At 41.4% G+C, this 26,994-nt stretch overlaps 1 protein-coding gene and 1 long non-coding RNA gene across 5 annotated transcripts in view; one reads left to right on the top strand and one right to left on the bottom strand.

Annotated features, from left to right (window-relative positions):
- MAP3K1 (mitogen-activated protein kinase kinase kinase 1) overlaps positions 1 to 18,388 on the bottom strand; it is a 76,721-nt gene extending 58,333 nt beyond the window's left edge. For 2 of the 4 annotated variants that reach the window (XR_012413671.1, XM_045393727.2), the window contains exon 1: positions 17,883 to 18,388. Coding sequence is in view for 2 of the 4 variants with exons in the window: in XM_045393727.2 (XP_045249662.2) it covers positions 17,883 to 18,364 (482 nt within the window). In the remaining 2 variants the exon portion in view is untranslated. Of the gene's footprint in view, positions 1 to 16,822; positions 17,008 to 17,492; positions 17,634 to 17,882 lie in introns of those variants that run through there. The other 2 variants (XM_045393728.2, XM_015451521.3) reach the window with 2 other exon arrangements.
- A 69-nt stretch (positions 18,389 to 18,457) lies between these two features.
- LOC123573962 (uncharacterized) lies at positions 18,458 to 19,062 on the top strand. Its single transcript, XR_006698715.2, has 2 exons — positions 18,458 to 18,547; positions 18,902 to 19,062. It is a non-coding gene; the product is annotated as an uncharacterized lncRNA (long non-coding RNA).
- The last annotated feature ends 7,932 nt before the right edge of the window (positions 19,063 to 26,994 follow it).

Genomic DNA, 26,994 nt, shown 5'->3' with positions numbered 1-26,994 from the left:
ATAAACTAAAAGATAATCTCCTTTGTTGGGAAGGCATAGGGATCAGGAAGATTACTGAATTCTCTCAGAGCCACTAAGCTCTTTTATAATTATCAAAGAAGGTGCCTGCTGAACACAAAATAAAGGCCCCACATGTGACAGGCAAGCATTCGTTAACTTACTTCACTAGTGAAGAACAACTACTAGTAACAGAATAAATGAACAGAAGTCCATCTAGGCATAACTTAACACTAGATGCTGGCCTTAGATATCATCTTTACTCAAATTAATAAAAGGGTATTACCTACCAAGAATAATTAATTCTCTTAATTAAAACACATTAATTAAAAGAATGCTGAAGTGTGAAATAAGCCTAAATTTAAAATAACTGGAAATGAAAACCAGCTTTCCCTGCCCCCGCCAAGGCCCATTTGTAAAGAGCTTTAACAAGTGTGTCTTGTTGTAAAGACATACATTTCAGAATGCCTGAGGCAATGCAGGAAGCTCCCTGGGAGCATGCACAGAGATACTCAGGTGTGAGCTGAGGCACTGTGGGGGAGGGAGTGTGTGCATAGACAGCAGTAGGTCATGAGCGTTCACTCTCCCCTTACCACTCTGCAAGGCTGCGTAGGCACCAAGTGTGAAGCATGTGAGACACTCTGGGCAGGCACTCTGTGAAGTACTCCAAAAGTGTTAACAATTACGGCTTTTAATGCATGTGCACACCAAGCATATCTCCAATTCTGCTGGCAAAAAACGTATCTATTAACAAAGTTCAACCATACTTTTCCCTGAAGCCTCGTCTCTTCCCTGGCATGGTAAAAACACTGAAATCTAAATGTATTTGTGTTTATAACTTGCCTTATGTTATAAGAACTTCATATAAAAACAAAAAAATGATGGCAAAGCGCAGGGGCTCATACCTGTAATCCCAGCACTTTGGGAGGCCAAGGCAGGCGGATCATGAGGTCAGGAGATCAAGACCATCCTGGCCAACATGGTGAAACCCTGTCTCTACTAAAAATACAAAACTTACTTGGGTGTGGTGGCAGACGCCTATAATCCCAGCTATTAGGGAGGCTGAGGCAGGAGGATCACTTGAACCCGGGAGGTGGAGGTTTCAGTGGGCTGAGATAGCGCCACTGCACTCCAGCCTTGTGACAGAGCGAGACTCCGTCTCAAAAAAAAAAAAACAAAAAAAAACAAAAACAAAAAAACCTTAAAATGCTTCACTAATGTTTTCTGTATTTTTGGAAGACGTAAACAGATAATTTAAAAATTCATCACTACATACGATTTTGACTTCATAATACACTATGTGATGAATAAAAGCTAAGACAAATAAATGAATAATTTTTCCAAGACAATAAAATCTGTGTTTTGATTAAACAAACTTATCTCTTGATTTAAAAAAAAAAAATGCAAAGATAATCATAAAAGTTAAGAATGCAGGCTTGAAGTCAAACTGCTGAGGTTCAGTTTCAGGTTTCGCCGCCCACTAGCTCTGCTACCACCTTGCCAGGATACCTCACCTCTCACAGTCTCTGATTTCTCATATGTAAAATGGGAATCAAAATTCACAAGGATGATGTAAGACTTAAATGAGACAAACTACATAAGGCATCCAGTGTACCAAGCACAGAGGAAGTTAACTATTATTGCCATTTCAGATAAGTACAGTAGGAGAGTGACAATGAACTAGGATGATTGAGGTTGGGTCCCAGACCCAGCACTGTACTGAAGCAGGAAACCTCTCAACAATGGCTGAACCCCTTATCCTTGCCACTTTTACTGCTTAGAGTCAGGAGGTTGTCCTTCTGAATTCTAAAATGCTATGATCATAAATCGTAGTATTTTATTTTTACCCTTCTGAAAGGGTAGGTTTTTATATTCATCATCTCATTTGCTCTTCCCAAATTCTGTAAGTATGAAGGGTATCATTATTTCTAATTTATAGATGAGGTCAAACTCAAAAGAGGTCAAATAAAGTAACTTTACTCAAAATCCTGCCAAAGTGTTAGGACAGTAATGGGGAACAGTCTCATAAGCCTGAGCCAGTGCTAACACTTCATCTACCACAATAAGCAGTCAGACAGCAGGTTAAATATCTTTCCACTAAAGACACCTGGCAATTCCCTCTCCAACAGCTAAAAGCGGAAAGAGGAAATCAAATATGCCCACAAGGAATGTCTAGACTTGAATTTCAACTGCAATTCAATTAGGTTTTTTACTTTAACAGACACAATAAGCTGTTTAGTATCAAAGTAATTTTGGTTTTCAAAGTATTATCTACAAAAATCTCACCTTCACATAAAGTAGGTCTCCTTAACTCTTGTGAGGTCAAAAAAGAATTCTCATGGAACTTATTTAATTTTTGCATTAGTCCTACATAAGCAATCATAAGTATCTTGAAATACATGAGAATATTCAAAAGGATTAACGTTTAATGTTCTAAAAGAAAAAGTAAATGATACTGGATATCATTTAATAAAGGCATAAATTTCAATTTTTGAAAGTGCAAACTAAATGCCTGCCTGATAGTTGGTCTGATTAAACTCGAATTACAAAATGAACACATAGATAATTAGAAATCATGGGTTAAAAAAAAATTAGGGCTAGTTTTTTTGTGGTCTATCTTCCTCTCTCATAGACTCTGCCTAGAAAGAAGCCTGATTAGGTTTTGGAGTTCACCGGTTTGCGATGGATTCTGCCACCTTTCCTTTTCTACCCCCTGCTCTCCCTCCCATTCCTAATCCTGCAGGTGGGAATCACAGGGGACACATATAATCACAGAGGAGCGAGAGTAATGGCTTTCAGGTTTCTGCAGTGACTGCAGTCTCTGAACCTCAAATTCACACACATGATCCTAAAAAAACCCAACATTTTATCCCATTTTCACGGGTTAAAAAAAAGTTATAGAAGACAGAACTGGAATGCAGAAATGATAAAATTTCTAGGCTATTTTAATGCAAGAATACTGTACTTGAAAAGACCTGACACACACGGCTACTGCTAATAAGCATATGGGAAAGAATGAATTAACATTTTCAATATATTATATTCCTTACGCAGAAACTTCTTACAAAACATTTAAGTGCTGTTACCAATGGTTTTAATGTAGGCAATCTTTCATAGTGCGTTACCAAAAAAAAAAAAAAAAAAAAATCAAACCTAGATTAGGTATTAAAAAAAAAAAAAAAACAGTAAATGACAACATAAAATTTTGTGTCTTTGGGCTAAATTTTGTGACAGATTTTTAAACTCTTTAACCAATATAAGATTTAGCTTATGTGCTCTAAATACACACAAAATGATATAGCTGGGGCAGAAGTAACCCAATAGTGTAAGGACAGGAAGTCAGACTAGGAGTAAAAAAGTACAGTACAGGTAATCCAAAGTATAAAGCAGATGGGTAGCATTTGATTACAAACACAAACCCTATCAATGCTCAATAAATGGTTTATAAAATATTTATTTTTAAATAAAGAACTGAGAAATTTACAGGAAAATGTGTGTATACCAGCACTATAGCAACTTTTCTATAGCACAGAACCCAGTGTAAGAGGCTTACTGAAGATCCCGGAACACCAAGTCCCAAAACAACTTGGCCATGTAGAGTGAAAAGGCAATAATTTAGCAAGATCTGTATATGTATGGGGGTGGGGGAGGTAGTAAATGTATGTGTTTAAGAAAGAGAGAGGGAAGGTGAAACATGAAACGGAAACAGAACTTGGGGAAAAAAAATTTCATTTTGGATTAGGGTATGGCCAACAGTATCTTCTACTCAGATAAGAAATGTCTACTAATTTGTTTTTAGTAATTAAAATCTATGACTTTAAAATCTTAAATTTACAACTAAAATCTGCAAAATCTGTGACATCTATTAGTATTCTGGGGGCATCTTCAACAAGAAGAAAACATTATATTACACAATATAACTCTGACCACATTTCTTTAGAAGGCTGCTGGATTCAGAGGTACTTCAGACACTAACGGTTTTGTGTCTTATCACCAAAACTTGGTCCAAGAAGTAAGAGGGAGAAGAAAAAGCAAGAAGTTCTTGAGCATAAACCTTTTCTCTTTAATGCCAAAACTGCTTTTTTTGGACCTGAGCCCAAAAAGGGAAGGCTTTCTTCTCGTGTGTCTTCAGCACTATTTAAAACTCTCCCAGCAAATCATCTTGCAGTGGAGGGAATGTCCTACTATCCACTTAAAAAACTGCAGGATGATTTCAGTTTGCATTGTGCAGATGACAGCTTAGCTGCCTTATTTACTAGTAACAAAATGTACAGTCAGGTATCACCATCAGCCACAACTAGCTAGAGAATGGCGCTGAGGTGACCAAGATTCAAAAGACTTTGCTCTATTCCTGATCACAGCCTTATCTGGAAATCACATGCTAGCAGCACAGAATAAGTGCCCCAAATAAATATCTAATAACTGATCACAACAATAAGAACTAGCATGGGTTGGGGTAGAAGCAGGAAGGGTCAAGCATTCTTTACTGCCAGGAATCCAAGACAAAAAGTAATTACTGCTGAATGTCCGTGTGCTCTGCAATGAATTATGAGCAGTTTCAGTTCTGTGTATAAAAAACAGCAATGCGGGCTTGGCATGGTGGCTCACGCCTGTAATCCTGGCATTCTGGGAGGCCAAGGTGGGTGGATTGCTTGAGCCCAGGAGTTGGAGACCGGCCTATGCAACATGGTAAAACCCCGTCCCTAAAACACAAAACAAAACAAAACAAACAAACAAAAAATTAGCTGGGTATGGCAGCATGCGCCTGTGGTCCCAGCTACTTGGGAGGCTGAAGTGGGAGGATCAAAGGAGTCCGGGACGGTTGAAGCTGCAGTGAGTCATGATCGTGTCACTGCACTTCAGCCTGGGTTAAGGAGTGAGACCCTATCTCAAAAAAAAAAAAAAAAAAGAAAAGAAAAGAAAAACAGCAATAGGCAAGGTGGTTTGTGTGAATACGCTTCAAGTTGGTGCAATTACAATGATTAAATCAGTTAAACAGTCTTATTCCAAGTCTATTTGAAAGTCATAATTTTTTAGAACTTGAGCCCAAAATAATAGGATTAACAGTGAAATGCATTTGCATTTTCTAGTAGCTGTCAACTTTATCCAAATTACATGACAAGAGCTCCCAAAATATAATTAAGTGTGAATTTTGACAATTAGGAAGCAATATGATTGTTACCAAGCGATGCATTTTTAACCTAAAAAAAGATGCATACATATTACTTACAAAAAGGTCTTTATAAACATAGGAAGAAGTCAAAGAAGAGGCTTTTTTAGAGGTTATATCCAAGAATGTCCCTTCTTTATACAATTAACATTGAGAAGAAAAAGATAGCTTTTAATAGCAAGGTTGTCAAAAAATTAAAGTTATTTTCAAAACTGTCCCCTTAGTAAGGTAGTATTTGCTAAACACAAACATGTTAATAACTCTGACCTAATTTATTTTCTCCAATTTGTAAAATAATATTCTCCTAGCAGTTATAAGCTTTTTTAAAAACATATTTTCTCATCACTTAATGTTGCTTAACAAATATGATTTCTTTTTTCTAAGCCTTTGCTGCTTTTCATTTGCATTTCTCTTTATAGTTGTTACCCAGGTTTAAAATTCCAAGAGTTTATAAGTTCAAAAAACTAATTGTTGTTTCAATAATTACAGCTAAATTTAGCCACAAGAAGTAATTTCCAAGTTAAATTTTTGGAGAGTTGCTAGAGCTTGAAGGGAACTGAGAGATTATGTAAACCAACCTTTTCACAGATGAGAAAACAAGACCAATAAACCTGCATTAGGTCACAGAGATGAGAACCCTGAGATGCTTTATCCCATATCACAGAATTTTGAAAGTTGTCATTTTCTATTTTTCTAGTAAATCATTTCAAAATAACGGGAAAATATATTGTTATCAAGATGATGCATTACCTACACAAACTGCCTTTGCTGACCTAGTGGTAAGTAGCACGGCAACCTTGGGGGAGGCTCTTAACCTCATCCTCATCTGTACAGTTAAAGGTTTAAGTAGTGAGAATAGATAGTTATGTGCAAGAGTACTATCTATAGTTAGTATTAACTGAATACTTTTCTGGATCAAGAATGGTGCTTGATCCAGAAAAGCACCACTAAAATGGTACCAACGATCCCATTTTAGAGACAAGAAATTCAAGGTTCAGAGAAGTGACTTCCCTGGGGTCCAAGTAGCTAACAGGTCTAATTCCTAGGGCCCAGGTTCTTTTTTTGTATTTTTAGTAGAGATGGGGTTTCATCATGTTGGCCAGGCTGGTCTTGAATTCCTGACTTCAGGTGATCCACCCGCCTCGGCCTCCCAAAGTGTTGGGATTACGGGCGTGAGCCACTGTGCCTGGCTGGACCCAGGTTCTTAATCACTACAGTATATGGTCTCCGAAATGTCAACATGTAGTTCCAAAACCAAATTCAGGACCACGGTGGATGGAATTCATTTTGCCATGAGAACACTTCCCAATCTGTGAACCTCTGAAACTATGTGGCGCTACTGAAGTGCAAAAGCCACAGCTCCCAGATTTGTGACCCCAGACTGTCTTGTCCCAGCTCTGATGTAAATCCTTCCTGGGGCCTCCTGACCCACTTCCTAACACTCTGTGGTTACCTGTCAAATTACAAAGGCTTTTTTATTTGGTCCTAAGTGCTGAGATCCAAGGATTGGTCAGTAGTGGCAATACAAGGCAGAGAGCTCTGCGTGGCTCTCTCTCTGGCCAGAGCCAGACATTGTGTCCCAGCTGGGTCTCTGCACCCTGCCTCCACTCTGACCGAGTTACCAGAACTATACTTGCAGTCCTCCATGCCATCCTAAGACTGCTGATTTCTGGGTCTGTGTGTTCTCCACCCACCCCTAGGCCACAAAACCTCCTTGCAAGTTCCCTTCACCTGGTTCACTCCTCCACATTCATCAGGACTTGGCTTGGTGCTCCACCTCACATTTCCCAAAAAAGCCCCCTGATGCCTCCCTGACTTTGATGCCTGCACTGTCTTTGTCATCAGGTAAGCTCCTCCACAGGCAAGTGACTACAGGATGGAGACGTCCTTCCTGCTGTGTCCCCAGCACCTTGGTGCCTGGCTCACAGCTCTGGGAGTGTTTCCTGGAGGCATGGACATCTCCTTCTCAGAAGTGATAGCAGGACTGAAGACACTCGCTCTAGCATGCTTACTACTCTGACCTTTCCTTTCTCAAGAAAGAACATCCACAGATCTGACAAAAAGGGATGTGAGTGACCTGCACATCTAACATGCTTGCTCACCTACAACCTGTCAGCTTGCTGGGACCCTGTCTGCGCAGGTCCAGCAGCTGACATAAACCTTGTGATGCCTACATCGTCATCAAGCTCTCTGCTTGAAGTATTTAAGCATATCTGTTGTCTGAACTGTGAAGGCCTCGGTTTGTTCTCAAGGACGGCAATATGTAGGTTGGCAGCAACATTTTTTCCCTGAGACCACACCTCTAAGCTTTTACCTCAAAATAAGAAAATCTGATTCACTTTACAATACTGTGTGCTTTACAAACATCTCTTTGTAAACTGTCGTTCAGTAAGACCTGACTACGTGTACAATGATAGAGAAAAACACTAAAAAGGCTTAAAAGTAGCAAATCTACCTCAGGTATCGAGGAACGTTAAAACCAGAGTTCAGCAGAATTCACAGTATAGCACTGATTTCTACAAAGCCACATCTATTTTTTAGTGGAATACCAATAATTCTTTATTGCAAAGAGAATAAAAACAAAACAAACAAAAAACCTCACCACAGAGCTGGAAGGAGTATTCTAGATAGAGGTTAGAGCATTGGGCATGCCGAGAAAGGGTGATCAGCTGCAGGACAGAGCTGGAATTCAGCTGGTTAACAGTCCAACCAGAGAAGCCATTTCAAATGCCTTATCTATGTATTCATGCCAACACTTTTTATAAAATAAATTTTTAAATAAAAATTGTTTTCTAAAAAAAAAAAAAAAAGAAGGGTCAGTTGAGGGACTAAAACTATGAGCATGGTGCCCAATGACGGCAGCAGACTGTTCTGAGGGACTGCTGAGATTGAGCAGAGGCCTGAGAGCTAGGGGTTTCTGAACTGCGTTACAGAGTCTGAACTTTATTCTGAGGGTGAAGAAAAGGTTGACAGTGAGTTGACAGTGGCCTGACCCTGGGTTAGCAGCCATGGCAGTGGAGAAAGTTGGGTGGATTCTCAGGCTAGTAGGAGAGTGGTAACAACAAGAACTGGTGACTGATTGGAAGCTGAAGGTGTGAAAGCCAGAAGAGTAAGAGCACAGCATTTAAAGAGACAGTAGCAGTGTTTACCCTGATGGGCACCCTAAATCACATGGAGATCTGAATGCAAGGATGAAGAGGCTGAGCAGGGCAGGGATGCAGCCTGGACATGTGACTGCCACAGTGCCTGGCAGAGGGGTCCCTCCTGGAGGAACTATCCTGGAGAAAGTTGTAAGCAGGATTCTGTCATAAAAGCCAAGATGTCTTAGACACCACAGTATCAGTGAGTCAGCAAAGATACAGTTGATAATCTCCCGACAAACCCTTTCTTTCTGGTTAAATACTAGCTTTCCTTCAATCTTTGTACAAAACTTGAAATCTGGTTATTTAAGAATCTAGACCCAGCCGGGCGCAGTGGCTCACACCTGTAATCCCAGCACTTTGGGAAGCTGAGGCGGGTGGATCACCGGAGGTTGGGAGTTCAAGACCAGCCTGGCCAACATGGTGAAACCCTGTCTCTACTAAAAATACAAAAATTAGCTGGGCTTGGTGGCAGGCGCCTGTAATCCCAGCTATTCGGGAGGCTGAGGCAGGAGAATCACCTGAATCCGGGAGGCGGAGGTTGTGGTGAGCCGAGATCGTGCCATTGCACTCCAGCCTGGGCAACAAGAGCGAAACTCCATCTCAAACAAAAAAAAAAAAAAAAGAGAAGAAGAAGAATCTATACCCTTGGAGCAAGAACAATATCTTTAAGACTCTGTCTCAAAAAAAAAAAAAAAAAAAAAGGAAAAGATCAGTATATTAGTGATAGTGGTGATTATTAAGCATTTTAAAGGAACTGCAGGGTATAAAATGACTCAGGTCAACAGTAACAAAAAAGATTTTTCCACACAGATAATAGTTAAGACATTTGGTGAGCAGCATCCAATTTTATATAATTCTAAAGTACATATTTATTCAGTATCAAGGCTAGAGAACTACATCTTACAGAAAAGTTAGAGGCTTACCACTGAAAGGTCAAGACACTTTCTATAACTATCTTGGATAGTAACTTTCCTTAATCTATATTACAAGCTGCCCAACTTCACTGAGTATATTTTTAAATGGTAGAGGCTACCCAGGTGGAACTAACTGTACCAATGCCAGGTGGCCCCGACTGCAATGTTTTGACATCCTCTTCTCCCTCTCTCCTCTGTCAGGTGTGCCAACACTGCTGCCTTGGGGAACCTGCCTCCTGCAGGACTCACACTGCCACCCCCTCTAACTGGCTGCTTCTAATTGCTGCATGTTAGGAACACCACATTAACAAGATTGCATGAACAACCTCTGAAATAAGTATCAATCCTGAGCAAATGCCCTGGGAACTCTTCTAAGTGTAAAATCAAAGTGCTTCAAAGCACATATTTTGTTACAGGTCGTTTGGCTGCTTTGAGCATTTTTTCTTACTTCTTAGTGCTAACTCACGTTCTAGATAAGAGAGGCTGCTGGGTTTACTTACCAACAGTAAACTTTAAAATGTTTTCTGTTATATAGGTTCTTGGCTTCTGCAATCTCGTGGAGTACCTGCCTAACAAATACTATCTGCAATGCAAATGTGAACTTTTATTTATCCCAAGTTGAATTATGATCAAATTAATGAATTTTGGATGCAGTAGGGTTATCAAGACAAGAATTCTAAAAATGATATCTTGAGTTTAGATGACATCCTGAGAGCTTAAAAAATAAGAATTATATTAATGCATGACACCTTTATGTGTATATTCATTCACACAGATGTATGTGTGAATATATAAATGCATATATATACACACACACTCTTAACTCCCTATTAAGTACAGAATAATTATATATACATAGCAGACTCTTCTTACCTATAAAGTTGTCATGCAGTATAGCTATTTGCTCTCTACTACATTAAGCTGTCCTATTTCACTCGAGGCACTAGGCATGTCTACAAGTCCAGATACCTCTCAATGAGTCTACCACAAATCTACAATGTGGAAACACCAATAGTCTAGACTTTTGTCATTTAACACCTTTTTAGTTATGTCCTAAATTACGTCTGACTAAACAGGAAAAACAGTGGATCCACTAATTTGAACATGCCATGCCATTATCTCTCTCATTCATTTATTCAACAAATATTTACACAGTGTCTACCCTATGCCAGGCATCTTGCTAGGTGCTAGGTCCAGGCCCTGCCCACTCAGTCTTCAGTCTTCTGGGGAAAGTAGTCATTCATTAAATGAGATAACAAATGTACAAACACAACACTGACAGTAGGGACACCCTGCTACAAAGCCCGTCCGGGCGGATCAGGGAAAGCTTCCCTGAGGAAGTGTCAATGACTTAACAATGAGGAGCTGACTTTATGGAGAAACAGTGTTCCTGGCAGAGGGAGCATGTGAGGGCCCTATAGCAGAAGGCAGTGAGTCTGAGGAAATGAAAGCAGGCAACCCTGCCATGGAACAAGGGCAAGTGTGAGCTGAGATGGGCCTGGAGAAGCACGCAGGGGCCCGACCAGGCAGGGACTCGGTAAGGCACGTTAAAGATTTCCTGGTCTTTATCCAAATGGAAGGCATCTGAACATCTTAAAATTAAATTACATTTACTTTTCTGGAGGGAGAAAGTTATGATCAGATTTACATTCTGAAATGATCACTCTGGCCACCTAATACAGAGAACAGATTGGAACAGACTGCAAAGGAGAAAGGACACAGAATCAGGCAAGGAGGCTACTAAGTTAGTGGAAATGAGAGACAATGGGCACCTGGCTAGGGGTGTGATAATAGGTCAAACTGCCAGCACCTAAGGATGGACTGAATCTGAGGAGGTGAGAGGAGGAGGTGTCAAGGGTGACTTCTCGGTTCTGGTTCTGCCATTTAACGAGCAGGGAACATGTTAGGAGGTTTAGGGAAGATCTTGAATTTGGTTTTAGACATCTGACTGCACAGGTGTCACGTAGCCAGGTGTAGGTCTGGACTTGAGGAGAGGTCATGGTTAGGACAATAAACTCTGCAATCATTTGTAAATGGTCCATAACTGATCTAAGGGCATTAATAAGACTGGGGTGGGGATGGACAAGACAGAATGATAGAAGGCCTAGGACCACCCTGGGGATCTTCTAGTATCAACATTCAAGAGGATGAAGATGGGCGCCACGGAAGAAGTGTCATAGTTAAGAGGAAAATCAGGAGGGCTTACCAATTAACTCAAATAACCAGACACTTTCAAATACCAGGAATTCAATTTTCTCAATATTTGACAGTTTGAGCATGGCTCCTATTATTTTGTAACTACACTAATTATTACAAGGCTCACATAATATAAAATTGGTCAATATTATCAATGACTGCTTGTTAAATGCCAACTACTGCTATCAAACATCAAGCAATGGTCTGGGCGCAGTGGCTCATTCCTGTAACCCCAGCACTTTGGGAGGCCAAGGTGGGCGGATCACTCGAGGTCAGGAGTTCAAGACCAGCCTGGCCAACATGGTGAACTACTATCTCTACAAAAAAATACAAAAATTAACTGGGCATGGTGGGGCATGCCTATAATCCCAGCTAGTTACTCGAGAGGCTAGGCAGAACTGCTTGAACCTAGGAGGAAGAGGTTGCAGTGAGCAGAGATTGCGCCACTGCACTCCAAGCTGGGTAACAGAGCAAGACTCTGTCTCAAAAATAAATAAATAAATACCAAACGTTGTACAAAAACTCATAAAAAACAGTTCTTGCCTTCAAAACTTGTCTTAAGCTAGAACATGATTAAAATCACACTACATTATTTTAATCTTCAGATAACACTAATTTAACCACTTTGGGAAAATTAATTCATGTTAACATTTCTGGGCACCTAATATTCATGGGTGCCAGACACTAGTCTAGATGCTGGGAGATGGTGCAAAGAATCAGATAAAACTCCTGGTCTATTAACAACTGGTATTTAGTATTCAGAATGCCATAAGACCAGTTTGAAGATTATGTGATAACGTATCACTTAAATTATTGTTTAGGCAATGAAGAAAAGTAAAGCCGGACACAGTGGCTTGCAACTGTAGTTCCAGCTATGTGGAAAGATCACCTGGGCCCAGGAGTTCGATTCCAGCCTAGGCAACATAGTGAGAACCCATTTCTAATTTAAAAATAAAAAAAGTAATGATAACATCTGTCAAGAGCAAACTTCCACCTACACCCCAGTATTGACTCTCTTCTCACTACACATCTATCCATCATCATTATGCTTACAGGTGATAAACTTATTTAACGCACTAACTACAGTACTGTGTAGGCTGTACCATGTGGCTCCAGGCACTTTTTCCAGTCTTCAAGAGGTCTGATGGGTTAGTTAATTCCCAGGTGACTGATGTGTACTTGCAGAATTATACACTTGGTGAGTTTTAACAATTCCCCGTAGTATTCTACAACATCTCGATCAAATTAACATCTGTATCAAACCAGCCTCGTATTCCAAAGGACTCAGTCACTAACAATACAGAACTCCCTTCCATACCAAACATAACTAAATCACCTATGACATGCCATAGAGTAAATAAAGGCTACCTTCCTTGATCATCTTACGCCCTAGAGCATTATTTTACATTTCTCCATGTTGTTTTCATAACTAGTAGAGTTGCTGTTACTAATAATAAAGACTGAATTTCAGAACTAGCATCAGCAGATGTTGAATTTCTTGCTCCTCGTATCTCCTTTTTAATTTTCTCTTGCAAGAAAAAAAAATCATGCCTGAACATGCAGTTTTGTATATATTCCTCTTATGAGAGTAGGCAGAAATAGTTTGAAACCAGTATGTTGTATCCCCTCTGTATCCCCCATCTCTCTTATAGCACTTAACACAGTATTGTGAAACATGTTCATACTACAACCTACCGACAGAAACAGCTTGTGCACTCATAATCTTTTTCTCCACCACCCAAGACCACTACCTTGCAGAAGTTCATAAATGTTAAACAGATGCAGTCTAAAACAATAACAAAGGGGTAGGGTATAGCAATACTAAAAGTTTCTCTTCCTGTGTGATTATCATGAATGAACCACGTTAATTTCAGCTTCTTTATCTCCTTTCATTTATGATTTAATACAGCACAAATCAATAAATCTAAGAAACATTCAACACTAATGACTAATCCTCTCTGGCAGACATGATAGGGTGATCTAAATACAGTTTACTTGTATTACATATACAAGGCCAGGTTACAGAAACATACCTATTGGCAAACTTAGCAGAGGGTAGAGATGTAGCTCATGATCTATTAGAATTCCTGCAAAACAAATTTCTCCTTAAAAATAATTAATTTGATTGTTAATTTGAAAAAGAAAATAGAAGAAGCAGAGTAGTGGAAAGAAACAGACTGTGCAGTCAGACTGACTTGGGATTGAATCCTAGCTTTCTTCTAGTTGTGTGATCATAAGGCTTTACCATCTCAGATGAATTTGCACCTTCAGAAAACAGAAATTACACTATCTTACGGGATTGCAGTGATGATTAAATGAGATTATATAAAAATATATATATAATACATATAATAGATATTATACACACACACAGAAGGCAAAAAAGGTGATTATATAAAAGGTATCTAGGCATATCTATATGCTCAATGAATATGTTTTAAGCCACAGATAAAATCCTAATATATTTTTGCAATCTGAAAAGAGTACCTGGCTAATCTCACACTTTGCAATGAACCATCTACTAATTCTGGCCCTGATTATTTCTTTCATGATTAAACATGTTCTTAAATAATTTCTTAAAGACAACTTTGGGTTACTCCTAATCTTACACATTTCCTCACATTAATACTCTACCATTTACATCTTTAAGTTGCTTAAGCTTTTAACTTAGGATATGAAAAGAGGCTAGGACTAAGGAAACAACCACGTCCATACTTGACGTATTTCATAGAAGCAAAGAATTCCAAGATTAAAGGTGTAATATACAAGGAGTTCCTAAGCAGCCTCTAGAGACTATTACTTTTCCATGACACATTTTCCCATTGCCTTCTGTGTAAGAGATAGCCCTCAACCCAAGAAGATGACTAGAGTACAAAATGCAAAAGTGGTGCTTTCTACCTGAGAGCATTTCTGAATGTCCCATATTTTTCCTCATGGTAATCCATTCCCCATTAACTAACTTGCCACTCCATCATTTCTTCCTTTGGGATGCACACAGGCAGTGTCAAGGACTGATTAGCCGACTCAGCCTAGGCAAGCTGTAGCTAGTTTTTTTTTGTTTTTTTTTTTTTGCTCTTGTTGAAAGCAAAAGAACACTCCTTTCTTCTCACATTTTGAAATCTGCAAGTTGACAACTCAGTGGCCATTTCTAAAACATGCAACATATTATGCTCGAGGTGCTATGGAAGTCGTAAAAGAATACCAATGAACAGGGCTACTTCCTGTTTTTCATATCTAACAAAATGGAGTTATTATAGTGCATTGGAAATCATATATTAAGGAATGTTGGTTAACCAGTCATTCTTGCCAAAATCAGATATGAAAAGAAAATAAAAGTTGGCAACAATTCTAGCTCTGATATTTCTCTTCCAGAATTTTATTTAATAAGGTTCATCTTTGAAGAATGCATTAATTTTCTTACCTGATTTAAAATGAAATTGAGACCATGCTTAACTAAAACCTTACAAATTCATGGAATACTAACTTATGTGACTACCTTTATTTTTATAAAGTCACCAACTTAATATTTTAAGAGTAATTTTTCAGTAATAACGCTCTTATAACTCCTCTTTACTAAAAGGTCACTAAATTATATTTTTAGCCTAACAGCTTTAAAAAGGAAGTGAAATCTGAGGGCTATATGAGGATATAAAAGCAGCCTGTGAAATATCTTTAGTTTTAAACAAAAACTAACATTAACAAGTACAGCATATCTTGTTCTTTCACGGGGCCAGCAAATTGATAGTTTGGTTTTTTTAAGTTACAAAAATAGGATGGGGTAATTATATCTACCAAACTCACAATAGTCTGTTCAATGGAGAGTAACACTGTAATTTTTCTTCAAAGACAGTAAATAGGAAGAAAAAGCCCCTAAATTCTGTAATATAAGGAAAAATTCCAAACCCTTGGGCGCCACTTACAGGCGCTTTCACTGATTTCAGCTATTAACCCTGAAAAAGAGGGACAAACTTAAAATCTTCTATTTAAATGAGTATTATTTATATAACTTCTAATTCAAAGTGTATTTTCTACATCCAAAGATCAGAAGGAAATTCTAAAATTAAAAAAAAAACCACAGAACTCTCAAATATTTCAAAATCTTAGATTTTCCTCTTGGAAGTATGAATGTAACTTAACTGTCAAAAAAAAAAAAAGTAAAACATAAAGTTCAACTGATATTTTATTGAGTTGGCTATAATCAAGGGGTTTTTTCCTAAAGCTTTAATTTAAACGGTAAGTAATCATGTATCATAACCAACATGCAACACAAAATATACACACACAAATAAGATACAAGCCGTCTCCCCACAAAGTCTTACACCAACAGATTCAAATGAATTTCAACCCAATTGTTAAGGAAAAAAAATTCACTATAATATTTCATAAGGTTAGGGAATCAACATTTTACTATAAATGAAATCTTTACATATGACATTTGGGATAAAACAACAGCATTCTGACTAGTAAAAATAATTTTTTTAAAAAAAGATTATTCTTACTAGCCCATTATTTTCTTATACTGTGCAATTATAACCTACACCTTAAGCAAAGGGTTTGAAAAAACCTCGGTTATAAAACGCAAATACTAAGCATGGATTACTTAGTCCCTAAATTCTATCTGCCTCCACCTTAGACCTCTTGTTTTGTGTCGAGACAACACTAAGCAATTTCAGTACATTATTTTTACAATGGATGCTCTTCTACTATATTCACAGCTCATTAAGAGGACTAGAATGCTGACGTTTGCTAAATTATTTATTGTATCCAAAAAGTTAGGTCTCCTTAGATACAATTTTCTTAAATTCGGGGAGTTTATCTGGAGTTCATTTAAAGTAAAAGTTGCCTTCAAAGAATTATTCTAGTTAAGTTTTAATACAATCTGCACAGAAACAGAAAAACTATAGAGGTTCATAACTCTTGTAAGAATAAATTACATGTACAAGTGCACAGAAAACTGTTACCAGTCACAAATCTCCTTTCGTCTCAGTAGTGCCATGGCACAGTGCGGAGCATGTTTTTTAGTTCTTGGGGGGGTGGAAGAGGACATCTAAATATTAAATGGATCGTGATTTTAAGCAAATAATCAAGTGCACAAAAAATGCCAGAGCACTTTAGATAATTAATCCAAACCAAGGACTCCTACTGTCAAATTCGTCTCACAAAATGACACGCTTTATTCTCATAATAAAGGTCAGGGAATTCTACAGGGCAACGAGGGACTATCACAAAAACATTTCTAGCAACTCAAAATACCCATCAAGACTTTGTGCTTTGCATACGTTAATTAGATTTTTAAAAAGCAAACAAGGACGCAGCTGTCACACTTAAAATAATTTCCTTTAACATAAAAATTTCCAGTAGCCAAAAATGGGAGAGACCAATAAACCGCTGGTCTAAATTACCTTACACATACTGTACTTCATATGCACCAGAAGACGCATCTGAACCGAAGCCCACCGCACTGTGGCCCCTGCAATTCAGCGGGCGGCCCGCGCCGGGACACCGAGCAGGAAGCACCGCACCCGCGACGTGGTCCGCGGACCAAGCCGGAGGGGCTGCGGGGAGCAGTCACCACTGCTTTGAAACTGAATGGCTGACACATCCGGTCCTGGCTCTTACACCACTCCGCCAAATGCAAACTTCAAAGGCCAAATTCAAACTCCAAACAGAAGTCACTCAAGTGACTTAGCAGTGCAGTTCGCATTCCCAGGAACACTCAGAGCCCCTTGGGGGCCGCAATTAGACAAACCGCACTTCCTAAAAGACTGCAAGCCCCTGCGAGTGTGCAGCCTCCCGCCGCACCGCTTTGACAGGCGTTACCAAGCCGTCCTCCTCCAACCCTGCGGCCGGCGCTGGGGGCGCGCCGCCTGCGTCCGGGCCTGGCCCGCGATACCTGCCTAGGGTCTCGAGTCCCGGGCGGGCCGAGGGGCTCTGCCTGTCACGGCCGCTGGGACCTGCTACTTTCTCTTCGGCCCTCTCAGTCCCCCACCCGACCTCGGGCTTCCCACCCACCCCGCCCCTTTTCCGACCACCGCCCGCCGCAGGCTCGGGCCTCGCCCCCAATGCCTTTACCCCGGGGACACCCGTTCGGGGGCGCCGCCGCAGGGCCATGCCCCGGCCCCGGGCTCCTCGGAGAGCCCCGATTCCAGGAGTCCCACAGAGCCAGCCATGGCCCCCTACACCTTTTCGCAACGGTTCCCCGCAGAGAGGCTCGCACGCCTGTCACATGTCTGCAAACAATAACAAACTCTTCCGCACGTCCCCGTCCGGTCCCCCAGGCTCTGGGTCCGGGGCGCCGCCCGACTCCGGAGGGGTCGGGGGGTGCTCAGGGGCGCGGGTCCCGGCGAGCGGCGCGTAGCCTCACTGCGCTGAGCCCCGGGACGCCGTGCATGGTGCCCAGGGTTCATTCATTGCCCTCCGCCCGCTCCCAAGTCCCCGCCGTGCCCCGGCCGCGCTGCTCACCCGGCGGGGGCCGCTGCAGGAGGTGGCTCGGCGGCGGGCGCCCGCTTCTCCCCGGGCTCGGCCGCTGCGGGACTCGAGGCGCCGCTGTCCGGCGCGGCCACCGGCTCGGCAGGGTGGGCGCCGCCGCGGCTCGCGGCTCCGTGGGGCGGCGGCACCGCCACAGGCTGGAAGCCGGTCCCACTCCCCGCTGCGTCCGCGGGCTCCGGCGACGGGGAAGTCGAGGAGGACGGCGGTGAGGCGGCAAGGAAGAGCGGCGGCTCAGGCAGCTGGTCCAGCTCCACACTCCGCACTTTGCGCAGCTGCCGCCGCCGCCAGTCCGCCCGCTCGCGGCCCCCGCTGCCCGCCTCCCGCAGCAGTCCCGCGGCCGCCGCGGGCGCGCTGCTCGCCTTGAGGGCCCCTCCGCCGCCGCCCGCCTCAGGGCTTGCAGCCCCGGCGCCCGGGAATCCAGACGACGAGGCGCGATTCCCCGCCGCCGCCGCCATTTTCTCTCGCGGGCTACATTCGCTGGGCCCCTGCGAGGGAGGGAGGGGGCGGGGAGAGCGCAGGGGGCGGGCACTGCGCCGCCAGCGTAAGGCCTCCTGCGCCAACTGCGTGAGTGCGGCCCGCCGGCCGCCTGGCCTGGACTGACCGACGGGCGGGCGCGCTGGGTCCCGCCTGCGGCAGAGGTGCGGGCGGAGGGCGGCCCGGCGGCCGCAGGTGGGAGGGAGTGGGCTGTGCTCTCGGCCGGGCGAGAGGGCGGGCGGACGAGGTGGACTGGGAGAGGGAGGTGGCGGGGGCGCCCTGGACTCAGCGCTGCGCGCGCCGCGCCGCCAGGTAGTCCCGGCCTCACCGGCGACAGGAGGAGCCTTGGCGGCGGCGCCGCGCCGCTTCCTCCGCAATCTCGGCCCGGCTCCGCGGGAGCTCGTCGGGGGGAGTTGCGGCTTCCGAAAGAAAGAATTAGTTCCGACTTGGGTTTCTGGTGCTTGAAAAGGACGCAGGCCAGAGGGTTTACAGTCTGTCATTCGCACTGCCCTTTGCAGTGGGCGTCGAGGGACCAAGGCGCGGACCAGCCTCCCACCGACGCGCAGGTGGCGCCCGGACCGTCGCCTGCTGCAAAGCGAAAGCAAGTCAACGTTTAGCAGGCAGGCTGCCGCGGACCAAAAAATAAAAGTTTTGTTTTTGTTTTCTTTTGAAAAGAAAACACTCCTCTATTGTCCCACTCCTATCCCTGTGCTACAAATAACAAAACTTCAAAGTTTTCTGTAATACGTTACATCCTGAAGCTGCTGATTTGGGACAACTACCCCCTACCCGCACCAAGTCCCCACAGCCTCTTGAGAAACCGTGGTGGGGAGGAAAGGAAGGGGGTGTCCTGGTCGATCTTTAGTAGCTTTTCCTTGGCTGTCTTTGGGAAAGACAGTCGCGTACAGGACCACATAGAGCGCGTTTGGGGAGGGGACCAGCTCTGTGCCAGGAAGTGCTCGGCAATGTCACCCTCGGCCAGGTCGGCCCTCCCCGAATCCGATGCTTCTCGCCGCACGTCCTTCTTCCCTGCAGGGTCGGGCCACCGGCCGGGTTCCCTCTGTCCCCACCCCTGCAGGGCCGGGCTGCCCCTAGTTCCTGGACTCTACGTGAGAAGGTGCTTTGGGATGGAAAAAGCAACATTTACACGTCAATGATTTTTGACCTTTTGTCAACTGAGGAGAGCTTCTATGTTGCGTATATTTCTTCCTTCCTTGCCTTTCCTCCCGCTGGTTTGTTTAGGATGGGGAATCTCCCAAAACCCAGGAGGAGCGTCTATAGATTTACTTTGTGAAACATGATTAAGAAGGGGGGAAGTTAGGGGTGGGGAGTACGGATTCTCACGGAGGTAATCTTGTCAGTCTTCACATATTAGACAAAAGCCTGAACTATTTACAGAAAAATTCCATTGACTTCTTGAGACTAGGTAAAATGAAAGCCCCTTTCCCAGATATAATGTTAACTGCGTAAGCAGGTTAGATCAGAGGGGTTTTAAAAAGTCCGGATTTCATATTAGCTCAATGTTTTGAAAACTGCTGTAACATCTCCCGTAAGATAGTTTTAGATCGTTATACTCAACGGTACAAATTTTGAAAGTTCAGATAAATCTGTTAAAAATTAAGTCTACAGTTAGGCTATAATTATATGCTCTTTTAATGGCACTCAAATGTATCATTCAAACCAAACAGTAGTTATTTCCTAGGTTTTCCCGGATTGTCACACCCACCAAATCCTAAACTGAAACGGATAAACTTTCCTTGTTCCTATTTTGATCTAAAGACTTTTAAATTTGCACGCACATATTCAGGTACCTGTAAGTGAGAAAAGTAAGTGGAAGGCTTTAGCCAGAGTAGCAAAGTAAAAAGGAGTTTCCAGCAAAACTTTGATTTTTGACTCTCTGTACAGTGGTTGAAACTGGGGGGGATCAAAGGGAGAGGGCTACCCAGCGCAGCGCTATCAACTAGACCCAATTCTCTAACTTCCTCCAGCCACCACATATTACTATGGAGAAACCTCAGTGTTGGCCTTTTCCCACAGTTTTTGGTGCTTTGAGTCATTTTTTTTCTTTAATTTTTTACGTAAATATTCAGGTTGTCATTATGCGTCTGCATATGGACACACTGATTTCTTAAAGAGAGAACCAAAGGGCATGCTTAACTAAAAAGGGTGTTCTCCCTCCGCCGTATGTTAATAGAAGTTTTGAGGAGTGTTTAACTGTATGGGATTGCTACCAAAGTTTCTGAGTCTTATGCGTGATTAAGACTCTAGCTCTGGTTTTGGTGCTGTTCAATCCTGCTCTATGTTACTGCAGAGAGGTGGATGTCAAATATCAAGTACTGTAGGCTCTGAATTCTCTTAATATGATTTCTTTAATGACATTCAGGAGACTTGTATTTCTTCCAAGGTTGTTTCTAGACTGAAAGCTCCGGTTCCTATTTCAAAGCTCTTCATTTCCATCCTCACTGGGATGTAAACCTTGCAATGATTTCACGCATGCAATTTCATGACAATTTCAGTAACCTTTATACCGTTGCATTACAGATCACTGCCTCCACATAGTGCTGCTGGAAACTACATCACACTTCAGTTCCTACACCATATTCACGTTGAGGATCGCTTTTGACACTGGGCATTTCCTCACTGTGCATAAATATCACAAATATTAGAATGAGCAGACATAATATACATTGGGAGAATTATTTCAGCCTGTACATGATTCATCATATATTTAGTAAGCACCTACTGTGCACATGCAGGAATTTTTCTCCTCTGAGGATATTGTTTGTTGTTTTTAATTTCTACAAAAATGAATAAACAAAATATTCCGATCTACACATATTTTTATTAGTGGGTATTTATCAGGCTGACTGGTAGAATTCCAGATCCATCAGTATGTGAGTGTATTCACATATTCATGGCTGTTTGTGAGTTCTGTACCTCAGATAAACATAAAAGAATAATGTAACCTTGAGAATAGGGTAAAAGCTGGTGTTCTTTCAAGCTTACAAATATTTGTTATGGAATACTTGCAGGAGTGCTGGGCCTAGGATTTGGTTTCTGCATGCTCTTTCCAGACAACATACTTCCCAGGTGTTTTCAGATGTTCTAAGTCAGAAAATCCTGTCATCAGTGGGATAATTGGTTCCCTACAAGGGCACTGTAAATGACATTATAGTAGAAGGTCTCTTAACCAGCCTCCATTTAGCTGACTCATCCAGTAACAGATACCAGCCATTACTGTGTGGTGTACAACATGCAGATCACACAGCACAATAAATGCTCAGGCCAGTGGCTGGTGTGCACCTGCATACTTCTGTTCCCACTAGGTGAGTTATGGGTCCCGTGAGAATCCATTGTACTTGTTCCCAAACTCGAGTCCACCTATTACAATGTTCCTTGTGAAATTTAATTAAATAATACACAATTGATTATTAAATTAATAAAACATGAGTATGTGTGTGCAAAAAAAAAGTTCCAGTGAAAATGAAGTGAAATGCTTTGAGAGAAAATGATTGAAACTGGGGATCAAAGTGAGGCGGTACCCAGTGCAACACTGTCAATTTAACAATTCTCTAACTTCTTCCCAGCCACCACATATCACCATGGCGAAACCTAAGTGCCGGTCTTTCCAATAGTTTTTGATGCTTGTAGTCATTTTTATTTTAATCACTTATGTGAATATTCAGGTTATCATTGTGCATTTGCATATGGACACACTGATTTTTTAAGAGAAAAATAATCAGACGACATACTTAATTGAAAGGGTGTTCTTCCTTTACCATGTGTTAGTAGGAAGTATTGGAGGCAAGGCACTGAAAAAATCTTTGTCAAATTAGTTGTGGGTGTGACCATTGTGAAAGATTGGGAAGAAAGCATTCAAGCCTAGAATTTACTTTGCAGGTATCTATCAAAAGTCACTTTGCTTTAAAGAAACTAAAACTGAAAATTGTAGACAATGTGAAAGATACATGGAACTCTAAACGGTGGACCCACATTCTAAAGACTAAGGCCCTACAGCCAAATATTGACCAAAAAAACCCCAAACCAACCAAAACAAAACACTGTTGTTTATATGTTTTAAGCTAAAGTAAAATACTTAAGAGATATATATGATTCCCTTTTATTAATAAACTTTCTAAACATTTTGCATGTATTTGCATGTTCTTAAAATTAGAAATTAATTTTTGTAATAAATAATGAAAAGTACTTGAATTGGAATTTTATATTTAAGAATACAACTATAACTTATTAAATTTAATTTGCCTCAGAGTAAGCAAAATTCTTCTCACTTTACAATCCTGCACTGATTGAATTCTTTGAATGGCCATCGTGGTTGCTATTTTTTGATGCATACTGAGATATTCTTTTTCCATTTGACCTTTGTGGCTTAATCAGGGCTATCATTTTTGCAAGCAATATTTGAAGGGTTCATACATTTTCCCAAGATCCTCCTGTAATACTCAATTGCTTTCTTTAGACTAGTGTCCTTGTCAGTTTTTTCTTCCTTTTACCAACTTCCTGGTACAACTCTGCTGAATCCTGCATTCACAAGGCTTTGCATGTGACCTGAGCAGTTCAGGACCACTTTCATTGGCTCTGTTCACTTCTGCATCTTTTGCAACGTTTGCACCTTCACTTTGCAATTGATTTCCATTGTTTTGTGGCCAAAGCTGCTATAAAGAGGTATACAAAGTTGGCATGGGGTTGGGCACAGTGGTTCACGCCTGAAATCCCAGCACTTTGGAAGACCGAGACAGTAGAATTACTTGAGACCTGGAGTTTCAGGCCAGCCTGGGTGACATAGTGAGACCCTCATCTCTACAAAAATTAAAAAAAAAAAAGTAACTGGGCATGGTGGCACACGCTTATATTCCCAGATACTCAGGAGGCTGAGATGGGAAGATGGACTATGCCCAGGAGATCCAGACTGCATAATCACACCACTGCACTCCAGCCTGGGCCACAGAGCAACACCCTGCCTCTAAAAATAAATCAATAAATACAAATTTTCAAAAATTGTCATGCACTAGAGGAATGCTGTCTAACAAAATATAGTGCAATCCAAGTATATAATTTTAAATTTTCTAGTAGACACGTTTAAAACCAGGTGAAATTAATTTCAATAATGTATTTTATTTTACGTAACATATCCAAAAAATTATTTTCATGAGTAATCAATCAGTGAATAACGTATTACGAATGAGATAGTTTCTCTTTTTTGGTGCTAGATCTTTGAAATATGGTGTGTGTTTTACACTGACAGGACATTTCTAACATCTTAATTCAGAGTAGCCACATTTTGAATGTTCAAAGGCTGCAGGTAGCTGGCATATTGGACAGTGCAGACCTAGAACTATAGTACCTAACACCAATGAGTTTTATGAATTGTTAAATGCTTTATTAGGTCAGGATTAACATATAAGAAAAATAATCCACATGTATATGTTCAGGAAATAAAGAAGAAATGCATTAGATATAAATTATAGTCATGTACTGCATAATGATGGACACATATATGATGGTGGTCCCAGAAGATTATAATGCCATATTTTTACTGTACATTTTCTATGTTTAGATATATTTGGATGCCCAAATACCTACCATTGTGTTACACTGCCTACAGTCTTCAGTACAGTCACATGCTATATAGGTTTGTAGCCTCGGAGCAATAAGCTATACCATATAGCTTATGTGTGTAGTAGGCTATACTATCTAGATTTGTGTACATACACTCTATGATGTTCACACAATGACAAAATCACCTAATGATGCATTCTCATAATGTATCGAATGTATCCCAGTCATTAAGTGATGCATGACTGTAGTTACACATAACTAAGAAAATTAGTCTTTCCACCTCTACTAGCTACCTTTTCAAATATATTTTAGCCACTACTGTTGGAGTTACCTTTCTCAATTACAGTTCTGATTCTGTCCTCTCTCCTCAAACCCTTTAATGGTTCCACACTGTATGGAATCTACATTCTTTGATTCATTAAACAAACATCAAGTGCATTTTCTCCTATGTGCTATACACTGTGCATACCCTAGAGATCAAAGTAGGTATGACATTTACCCTCATGGAACTCCCAGTCTATGACCTCCCTTTCCACCATTGACAGTTCAGTTCTCACCATAGTACATTCTATCCTGAGGCCTGTGCTCCAGCCACAAATATCTGTTCCCCCTAGTTAGGAATATATCGTGCTGTCTTTCCTCTTCTCCTGAGAACACTTCCTTAAATCCACTTCACCCCTAAAACCCTCACTACACCACCCCTGGGCCAATCCTTTTCCTAACGTTTGCAGGGTCAGGGTGAGAATACAGATGGAGGCCCCTTACAACATTTTTAATTATTTACAAGTTAAACTGTAAGCTAACAGTAAGTAAAATATGTTCTAGAGTTCCACTTTGATAAGTATACTTTTATAAAGACAAAATTGAATATTATATGTAAAGTTCTGGCTTTTATATGACTGATATGACAAAATATCAAAGATAGTTGTATTTAATTGCAGTCCATTAATGGGCTGACAATGTTTGGATGAGGAATAAAGACACGTAATTTGCAATTTTTTTATGAAATTAATTTTCTATCTTTAATTTCAACAAAATTACTAATTATGTTGTTATATTAAGATATTTCACATAATTTGTGTTCAGTCATTTGAAACAATCCAATGATCTATTATTATTAAAAGGTAAAAATCAATTCAAAATACAAATTTGACAAACATCAAAATTTTAAATAAAAATATTTAAATAAAGCTGAACTTTTAAAACTTTTGAAAATTTGATTATCAAAAAAAAATTTTTTTTTTTTTGAGACGGAGTCTCGCTCTGTGGCCCAGGCTGGAGTGTAGTGGCCTGATCTCAGCTCACTGCAAGCTCCGCCTCCCAGGTTCACGCCATTCTCCTGCCTCAGCCTCCCGAGTAGCTGGGACTACAGGCGCCCGCCACCTCGCCCGGCTAGGTTTTTTTTTTGTATTTTTTAGTAGAGATGGGGTTTCACCGTGTTAGCCAGGATGGTCTCGATCTCCTGACCTCGTGATCCACCCATCTCGGCCTCCCAAAGTGCTGGGATTACAGGCTTGAGCCACCGCGCCCGGCCCGATTATCAAATATTTTATTAAAATAAAGCTATTTGAACTTCTAGCATTCAAGAGCCACATAGTTCCTAAAATATGGACAACATACTTTAAATGTTTTGTGAAATCTATATAAATACAAATATAAGTCACACATAATGCTTAATACTGCAAAATATTCCTTAGTGTTTGTATGTAAATGTTGTTAATATTGCCCATATATTGTGAGTAGTTAGGGATCCATGAAATGGAACACAAAGGGAAACGAGAACATGGACTCTCAGACAACCAAGATGTGACATGTTATTCAGGAATCCATTGCATTTCTGTTATGTGAGGGAAGAGATTTGACAAGTTAGCGCATTTGTCTCTTCTCCTACTGAAAACTTCTACCAGTGAGGTCTTCCCTGTGTCCAAAGTGGTGGTGTTTCCAACATCAGTGGCAGCATCAGCATCCACAAAACTTGACATTTGAAGGCGCTGGGGCAAGGCATGTGAAGCTGCGCTTCTCTGGGGCTCATTAGTTTTGATCGCCGGAGCAGATGTTTGCCCAGCCACCGCTGTGCACTAGATAGATCCCAGTGATCAGGGCAGCTGTGTGTTCTTGAGTCTATTTCAATTTCCAAATTTGTGACATGTCATGTACTCTAAAACACAGGGCCGGAGTAGTCTCCTGCCCAGGTCCGAGGGAGGTACTGCTAAGCACCTGCTAAGGGGCAGGCCCTTTTCTGGGAGGAATAAGAGGTGCTGAGAGCAGAGAAAACAAGACAATGCCCTTTTCCTCTGGATATTTACAAAGCCTGCCTTGCATTGGAGCCACTTGTGTCTGTGTGCACATTTTCCAATTTCTATGAGACCCTGGAGCAGAGACCATTTCGTTTTCATCATCTCACCTCCAGAGGGTCCCTATCTTGATGCCTTGCATGCAGCAGATGCTCAGTGAACAAGAGTTGATTTAGATGATTACGAAACACCAACTGTCTAAGAGTTCTTAGGATCTGACCTTTAATCACAACGCTCCCTCCCTAACAGGGAGTTCCCCTTCCTTGTAATAAACCTACCTCATCTGCGAACTCAATTGTGCCTTCATTTTATGAAAAGGTAAGAATTTAACTCTATATTCTGAACCTCTTACTGGGGGCAATTGGTGGGAATGGGGGTCAGGGAAACTGGGAATCTAAAAGGCAGAAAAATAGAATGGCAGAAAAGAAGCAGAAAGTTTTGCAATGAAGACTCAGGAAAGTTTAAGGAAAACGAGGGGTAGTAAACTCAGGTCTTGAAAGTGCACTTCAGGGCCTCTGTGAGGAGAAGGGATTGGTGGTAGTGTAAGGGAGGAGGTGGAACCTGGAGAAGTAGACTGTGGTCAAGGTGGTGCTGGGGGTCATACAATCGAAAGGCATTGAGTATTTGGATAGAAGCCTATAAAACGAAAGAAAAATGTCTCTAGGTGTGTGTACCACCGCAACATAAAACCAACCTGAAAAGTTTGGGGAAGAGGATCCTGGAAGTTTCTGGAGAACAAA

This window comes from Macaca fascicularis, chromosome 6 (assembly GCF_037993035.2).
Source record: "Macaca fascicularis isolate 582-1 chromosome 6, T2T-MFA8v1.1".
NCBI classification, from domain to species: Eukaryota; Metazoa; Chordata; class Mammalia; order Primates; family Cercopithecidae; genus Macaca; species Macaca fascicularis.
The sequence above is the reverse complement of the archived record's forward strand: the minus strand, read 5'-3'. Positions and strand labels throughout refer to the sequence as shown.